The sequence below is a fragment of the Lathyrus oleraceus genome, chromosome 4 (genome assembly GCF_024323335.1).
Source record: "Lathyrus oleraceus cultivar Zhongwan6 chromosome 4, CAAS_Psat_ZW6_1.0, whole genome shotgun sequence".
NCBI classification, from domain to species: Eukaryota; Viridiplantae; Streptophyta; class Magnoliopsida; order Fabales; family Fabaceae; genus Lathyrus; species Lathyrus oleraceus.
This window is the reverse complement of record NC_066582.1, coordinates 484,497,024-484,505,939: the sequence shown is the minus strand read 5'-3', so window position 1 is coordinate 484,505,939 and position 8,916 is coordinate 484,497,024. Positions and strand designations below refer to the sequence as shown.

General features: G+C 39.3%; 1 protein-coding gene across 1 annotated transcript; it reads right to left on the bottom strand.

Moving 5' to 3' along the window:
- Positions 1-330: 330 nt before the first annotated feature.
- Positions 331-5,699, bottom strand: LOC127076429 (uncharacterized protein At1g51745). Its single transcript, XM_051018084.1, has 4 exons — positions 5,348-5,699; positions 4,908-5,226; positions 2,102-3,168; positions 331-1,858 (listed from the first exon to the last, which is right to left on the bottom strand). The coding sequence occupies exons 2-4, from the start codon at positions 5,096-5,098 to the stop codon at positions 756-758; spliced, it is 2,361 nt and encodes a 786-aa protein (XP_050874041.1). The 5' UTR covers positions 5,099-5,226; positions 5,348-5,699; the 3' UTR covers positions 331-755.
- Positions 5,700-8,916: the final 3,217 nt, after the last annotated feature.

The window sequence follows — 8,916 nt, the reverse complement described above, 5'->3', positions numbered from 1 at the left end:
AGTGACTTCTACGTGATTTTGTGAAGCTACTATTTGTAGCTTCTCACTCACCGTGATTTCTACTTACACCAAACAGGCACCAAGTTTTTGGGATCTCTCTGAACATAATAACTTCAGACTTCAAATTCAACATCACTACCCTTCTTTCATATTATCAATCCCAATTATCCTACTAAAAAAAATCATGTTCAATAAATAAAAAATAGCTTATAACTTATAAGTAAACTTAAAACTATGAAGTTGTGTAATGTAGGAGGTTCAAACTCCAATTCCTCCAGCTATGAAATATTTGAAACTGTTAATAAAATAAACATACAAAAGAACAGAAAATGATAATATTCTTAACAATCTGTATATGTATCTATGGCATGATAAGGTTCCATACAATACAAAACTGAAATGGTGACCCACTCACAATTACAATTTTGTTTTAGCCTTTAGAATGGAAAGTACAATATCTAAAACTACTGTCCCAAACAACCAGACTCATTACTTTATAACAAACCCAATATCAGGTTAAATACCTAATAATAACCACCTCTCATCCAATGTTACATTATTTACAGAGCCAACAGAAAGGCTCATTCATGTGAATAAAACTCCTACAACTTCTACATAAAAATGTCTCGAAAATTGTACACAAGATTCTCAAACCTTCATGGCAGAATGTGTGATGCTGCAATGCGAACTCTGGATAAAGTTTAAAAAATAAAATACCGAAGAACAGTTTCCTGCACCATCCCCAATAACTGATTTCATGGGTTTGTTGTTGATGCTGCACGGTGTGACGACCGTGCCTGGCCGCTCAATGCCTCATGTATCCTACTGAATACTACTGTAAGAGGAATACATGCAATGACAGGACCTTTAAGCTTATCTACGACTGGTTTTCTCTCTTCTTCTGACTGTCTGTGACCGGTCAATGAAGACAACTTCCTTATTTTCTTATTCAACAGCCCGGATTTCTTTGACTTGGAAGATTTCCTACGTGATAAACGTGACGATTTCTTAGAAGGTTTTCTTTTGGTTACTGGTTTTGGCTTCGCTGCACAATAGATATCACCAACTTCTTCCTCGTCACCTCCAATGCCGCTCAACATTTTATCACAATGACCTTCTTCCAATACCTCAACTGTCAAAGGGTGTCCGATAAATGCTTTGTTATTCACTTTACTCACAAGGGAAACCAAAGGGACGTGTTGCGGCCGGTAGCTGGATTTAACTTCTAGTTTAACATCATATAATGTCCCATCCGAAGTACAGCTTTTTCCAGGAAAATCTGCCATTTCATATCTCGAGTTAATGGTAAAACGTGACTGGCGATAAGGAAGTGATCTCTGAGGTGCAAGAGATCCATTCGGCAACTGCTTTACTTCTGCTACTGTACCCCTAATATGCTTGCTCAGGTCCCGAAACCCTTCTGCTTCTTGACCTTCAGCAATAGGCTTGGACTTGATTTGAGAATTACAATTGTATGAAGCATTGGATACACTTGTGCCGTTCCAATCAACTTTCTGTTTCTGACCGGCACCTTGACAGAATCCATCTGAGTTCCCTGTTCCTGTTAAATAAGCACCGGATTCACCATCCATGCCCGCGTAATTTCTAGAGACTTGTTTTCTGTTTTTACTTGTATGTCTTAAGTTCCTCTTTCCTTTAGACTGCCACTTTGAACTATCTTTGTCTGCTCTATCACCAACAATGTCGTGACCAACAGCTGAACTCGTAGAACCAGATTCATTCTTGCAACCATTTCTCAATGGAAAAGTTTCAGATTCACTGGCTTGACAAGATTGCTGCTCCAATGCATTAACTTCAGGTATGCCGTATGAACAAGAAACAAGTGTGGGTGACAAACCTAAAACAAGAAATTACAACAATAATGTGAGGTAATTATCCAGCATAGGTATATCTAAACTGATGCAGTACAGAAGAAATATAACCAAACTATATTCTACGGCTTTATAAATGGGCAAAAAGAGTTTCATTGATATGAAAACCTCAAGAAAGGAAAACATTCATACATACAATTAGCATAGGTGAAAAAACATCTCAGATATAGAAGAGTAGAAGACAGTAAAGAAATCACGTTCTAGTGTACCTGGAGTGGGTTTCTCCTCCTCTAGAACCCCAACAAATGGTACATCAAATAATACATCAGCAGAATCCTTGCCAGCTAGCGCTTGTATTTCAGAAGTCTCGTTATCCTTTTCCTTGAGATCAACTTGGGAAAAATCACTACCATGGTCATGAACAATTAATGAAGTTACATTCTCACAAGCAGCCTTGGCAGCAGTATCTGAGTTGTGAATTTCCATTGCAGAACTTTTCTTTGAATAGGTAGAATCAAATTCTGAAACCTTTCCGTTAGTTATCCCGTATAGTGGAGAATTGCTTGAACTAGGAAGCTGTTCACAAGTAACAGGAACTGATACCATTGCAGTACTCTCTAAAACCTTAGTCAAAGGTCGGCGTCGATTTTTTCTTTTCAAGAATTCGTGAACATTTGAAACTTGTGATCTCTTCCTTTTCAGAGAAGAATAACCCTTAACGCCATTTACAGAAGTTCCATTGGCCAAACCGTTCCCTGTGATTGAATTGTTAAGGGAAGCACTGACATGCTGAGCTATATCAGTTGGACCTGAACCCTGGACCTTTCTCTTTGACACTACGCCAATGCCAAGATCCTCGAGCCCTCTCATTCGCTTCACTCCTTCAGTTCCATCATCTTCTGAATCGTTAGGTGTTCTTCTCCTCCTTCCCTGCATAGATTGAATCTTTAAAGAACCATTATGATTAGGTTCTTCAAAAGATATACCAGATTGTGACAATTCTGGAGCTGAATTAGAATTGTCTTCAGAGTCGCTCAAATCACCAATCACGTCCTCATTGCCATTACCAGAATTAGATATCGCGGGTAATTCTTCAGCAGATTCACCATGTTCACTACCAGATTTATCTGATCCGGAGCATAACGGTAAAGGTACCTTATCCAGGTGAGCACTCTCTAGCTCAAGAGCATGCAGAATAGCATCTTCTCTGCGAGCATACTTCACTGCCTTTCTGCCTAAACCAGCAGCAGAAGCCTTTGCCTTCTCAATGCATTCATCGTACTCTCCACAACGAAAAGCTTTTACTCGCTTTGATTTTTCAAGATTATACCAATCCCTGCACCACAAAGGAGTTTTTCCAAAATCAAACCTTGTGCAGGCATAAATCAGCTTTACACCTCAAACAACAAACAAATTCAAGAATCAAGATATACAGCAACTTGCCCAAATGTAAAGTAATCATGAATAAATAAAAACTAAGACAAAACATTACAGGGAGATCTTTTGCTTTAAACAGTATCAGAAGAAAAAAAAGCATTCATACAAAGCTCAAGCAAAGCACACAGGTGTGATGATACAAAATAACCTCAACACTATTCTCGACATCAATAGCTCATATCAAACAACTGACCAAACATTAAAAAGAAAAAGTTCCAATCATATTTTTGGAGGAACATAAATTAGTTCAATGCACTCCTAAGCTTAACGTCACAATAAATAAGAACATATTTAATTCATCTTCCAATTTCAATAGCTTGTACAATTTTAAATAGAGATACCTATAATATTCAAATTAAGAGCAGTGCTCCATGGCTGCATAGTTTTCTAATATATCAGAAAACACAAAACAAGGACATCCCCTCTGTTGAAGATCTAGGAATCATGATTAAGATTTAAAAAAATTCCATCCCCGAGTAGCTCCAATAATATCACCAGAAACACCAAATCATGTGTAAATTGTGAAATTGCTTTGAGAAAAGCTTGTTAAAGTTATTGAAAAGCCTGTTAAAGTTATTGAAAAGCTTGTTTCAAATATAAATCTATTGTATGGCGTCAAAAACAGTGTTATCCATGGCGGAGAGCCAAAATCCCACCACACTTGCCGCTTTGCGGCGCCGTTATAACGGGCTATAGCGGAAAAACCAGCAATATCAGTCGATATTTACGATTGCTGCGAGCCCAAAAACCGCCATGTATATCCGCCATAGCGGCCATGGCGGCGATATTTGATAACACTGGTCAAAAGGACTTTAATTGGGAACTCCCCAGCAGCTGCCACCCACGCCCAACCCCCTCACAACACTCACACACACACACAAGAAACTAAAAAGCTAAAACTCTAGTGATCAAGCCGGAATAATTGAAAGACCTCGGGATAATCAAGCCAGCATCATATAGCTACAGCAAAATTCCATTAAGGCCGCATTTGGCAGATATGAAAATTAGAAGAAAGGATAGCTAGACTAGCATAAGCCTCGTGCCAAAATCAACTCCTCTAGTTCCCCATTCATCCTCTCTTCACACCGATGTTGTTAAATGGCGTGGCAGATTTTGTGACAACTTCCCTAGGCAATTTGTGAAGGGATATCCTCCATGGCAGCGCAGAAGGCAGCAATGGCGTTTTTAAACGGCAAAGTTTTGTCCTTTGGCCATATTTTGTCACCTGCCATCCACAACACTGCTTCACACCAACCCTACCAAATAGTCAAACTCTAAATTTTGTTTGGGAGGGGGTTTAAGAGGGTAGGGTTTATGTTTATGGCAAGCTCTTCCCTTGTTTGGGAGTTATTATAATAGAGGAAACGAGTTTGTAGATTTTCCACAAAAACAAAACCCTCCAAAACCCTTCTCCATAGCTATTTCTCAATCCTCCAAATCAGAGGGGTTTCTGAATCAAAACAAAGTGAGGGATTCCCCTCTCTTACATCCTAAATCCCTCCTAACTCTCAAACACACCCTTAACATCAAAATCAACAATCTTAAGGGTAAAACTAGTGAACTATCAACCCAAAAAAAATAAAAGCAAAAAACTGTATAAAAATATATAAAAATTGAAGAACTAGAAGAAACACTTACACACTAGCATCATCACGACCTAAGAGCTTAACCGGAGTACCCGATCTCGGAGAAACCAAACAACCCTCCGACAATTCATCAAGACTCATTATCCGACCTGGCCACCATGACCCATTTCTGCGTCGGACCCAAACCAAACCACCAACAGAAGCATTTATTCCATTGATGTTCGATTCTCCAGAACTACCCATTAGACCCACACAAACAATCACAGTCCCAAAAAACAAATTCAATCCTAAACCCTCATTGTAGAGCAACCCAAGTTCAGAAACAGCTGAAAGGTTTCACTTTTGAACGAAACTGCACAACCCCTTTAAACCTAAAACACAAAACACAACAAACAAATATTAAAGATTGAAATCTTATCGATCCTGCATGCATCAAAAGGTAGAAAAATAATATTTTTGCTTGGAAAACAAAAGGGTAGAAAAATAATCAACCTAGTCAAAGGGGTTGTGAAGTGATGGTGGAGAAAACAATAGAAGATCTAGGAGAAGAATGGCAGAAGGGGAAGCAAAATCAGGATTGAAACTAGTGGAAGCAAGGATCTAGTTCAGTGTTTTTTTTGACATTTTGCTGATACAGTTTGTTTCTGTGAGATGGAGTTTGTTTGTGGTGTAATTTTGTGAGAGGATGGTGGTGACCGTGGCACTCAGAGGGTACGGACACCTGAATGTGAGTGGGTGGAAGAGTGTAGGTGGAGAGAGAGAGAGAGGCAGTTCTGAAATGAGAGAGAGAGAGAGAGAGAGTGATGTTCCCTGTTTGGATCAAAACGAAACTTATGGTATCTTTAGTCCATGGAGGGAGTTAAGAAAGTGCTTATTCTTTTTTTTCAACTTAAATATTTATTTTTGTGAATAGTTAAATAAATGATATTTTTAGGGTTTCTCGAAAGTTCAAGACTAATGTTTCTAGATACGAAGATAAGTTTAACGATTGACATTTATTGATAAGTGTTATCGAATTTATTTAAGGTACCTCTAAGTGTTTCATGCCGATTTTGTAGTGCTTGATACAAAAGAAGATTTAGAAGGATATGGTATTCTCGGACGACCATTCTTGGCAATCGAGAAAGAAAAGATTGATGTAGAAACAAGTGAGCTTATCTTAAAGTTCAATAAAAATTTGTTTTCAAGGTGTATGATTGATTGGGCACCGTGTGTTGAGAATTTGGATACATGTTACCATCTTGAGGAAAAAGATAGCAAGATAAATAAATGACAAAGAAAAGGTGAAGTGATCGGCGTGAGAGTATCCATTGTGCCTGACTTACCTTAGACATGGACCATCAAGCTATTGACGTAAAAAAAACGCTTGATGGGAAGCAACTCATCTGTAAGAATTTTTTTTATGTCATTGGGATTTTTTTTAACATTGTCAAATTTGGTGTTATGTTGTTGGAGAAAAAAATAGGTAGAAAAGAAAAGAAAGAGGGAAACAAAGAAAAAAATAGAGGGAAATTCAGCCTCTAGGATGATCATGTGATCTATCACGTGCGTGATAAGACTTTTTCACGCATACGATATAGGCATCGCACGCACAATAGAGACGTTAAGGATATTTTGGATACCGTTAGCATCGCATGCACGATGAGTCTATGACGCGCACGATATGGTTGTTATAGAAGAACGTTAGAGATAGTCGTTGGCATCATGCGCGATGCAGGTATATTACATGCGATGGGCGACGACTAGTTGGCTTGTAAATAGTGATTTTTCAAATCACTTTCTCCTCACAATTCTCATATACTCCTCTGCTTTCTACTTTTCATTATGAGCTATCTCTGTGAAATTTTCTTCAATCTTTTTCTCTGTGTATGATGTTGTGTTGTTGTTGTTGTAGGTATCATGGCTTCCATAAGATGGTGCATGTGAAGAGGCTCATCGTCAAGGGCTTCCCCAACGCCTAGTGCTCAAACCTTCACGAACCTCAAAGTTTTATTTGACGCGCACGTGTCGCATCCGCGAAAAACAACCGGCGGGCTAAAACAAAACAAACAGAGCCGCCACCGTGCATTATTTATCCCAAAGAGGGAAAGGAAACGCTCGAAGTAAACCTGGAAAGGAAATGGTCTTACGACCGAAGATAACAGGGTACAGGAGTCGGTTATGCGAAGGGAAGGTATTAGCACCCCTACGCATCTGTCGTATTCGACGGGATCCACGCTCAAAAGGAAAGAATAAGGTTGCTGAAAGAAATTGCTCAAAACAAATGCACACACACACACTGAAAACAACACAGGTGGGAGAAGAGGGGAACGGGCTCGCTAGGATATCGCATCCTATACCTACGTATCTCATCTAGAATGATAATCAGAGCTACCGTAGTTCGGCTCACGCACGCCGAAACAAAACACACACAAACAGGCAAACATGGAAACCGAATGCCAATCGCTGGACTTACATCAGACTCCGAACCAAACAAACCCACACTGGAAACCAAATGCCAATTGCTGGACTTACGTCAGACTCCACACAAACAAACACCAATAGGATACGGACTGCCAATCGCTGGTCTTACATCCATCTCCTAACACACAAGAGGGATAACAAACAAACAAGTTAACAGGGAGTCCGGCATTCGAGCCTAATAATTGTCAAGCAAACACACACAAAAAGAAAAAGGGTGCCCGGAGAGATCTCGTACGATCTCCTGCCTACGTACCTCATCTGGTATGAGGATCAGGGCAACGTAGTTCCCCTTAACAGGGGAGAAACTTTCTCCTAACTAGAGACTGGGAAATGACAAACTAGAATGGAGACTGACTCGAGCCTAATAGTTATCATGTAATCCACAATGGTCCTAGGTTGAGGTTTCTATCTAACTTGCACAGGCAGCAAGCTATCCTAAACAGGCAAAGCAAAGCAAACATACACACAATTAGCACACACTATATACAAACAAAGTGGACTCACACAAGGTTAGGCTGTGAAACACAAGCCAACTGGAATCGGGTGATGTTAGCTCTTAACCCTAACATTGAGAGTTAGGGTGAAGCAGATGAAATGAGAAGTGAGGGTAAGACCTCACAGCTCTTATCCCTGGCCTGGGAGAGCTTCAGACAAATGAAAGTGTGGGAGTTCAGAAAGTTGGAACTCTTCTCCACATATGACTGACTCAACAAAGATCTTGAGTTAATATCCACAATGCATCAACACAAGGTGTGTGAGCAAAGTGGATGACACACTGAATAGCAGAAGATGGAATGCACATCTCTTTTATCTGCCAATTGCCTTATCAAAGGACTTTTCCTGCTTGGCACAAAGATAAACAATCACAAACATTGCCTCTTAAGGAGGGCTTCAGACAGGTGCCTGCCCAAGTAACAGGACAGGTCTTCCAGACTACATGAAGTCAATGATTTATACCTCAAATGGTTAAGCAACCAAGCAACAGCAAAAGCAAGTTCAAAATGAACTTAAGCAACTAATGTACCTGAAAACAATCTAACTCAGTCAGTACACAATTCACAAAGTCAAACATATAGTTAATAATCAACAGTCAACAGACATAGCCAAACAGACAAGCAAGCAATGCATCAAGATGCAAGGCACAAGCTCAACTCAAATGAGCTAAAAGCCACCTACAAAACAAGTCAAGGTTAGTCAAGCATCAACCAAACAATCCAACTTAAGCAATGTGAATCAATCTCCTCATGGTCATGTGCTTCTTATCCTGAAAACAAAGCTCAAACATAAGCACAAACCACTAGGACAAGGCCTAGGGTCAAAGAGGGAGAAATAATTCAAAACAGAATATGAAAATTGACATGAATCAACTTTAACCAAATTAGAACACAATCCAAAAGGTCTCATGTCAATAGCATCAACCAAATTCATTTCATAAAGCAAATAAGGCAGGGCATGCAAGTTGGAATCACATTGATACAACAGAATGAACAAATCCACATTAATTCAAAAATGATCCAATAAATCTCAAGAAAAATCATGGATAAACAGAACACATCATATGATCAACACACCAAAAATCAAGGCATTTGGACAAGTTT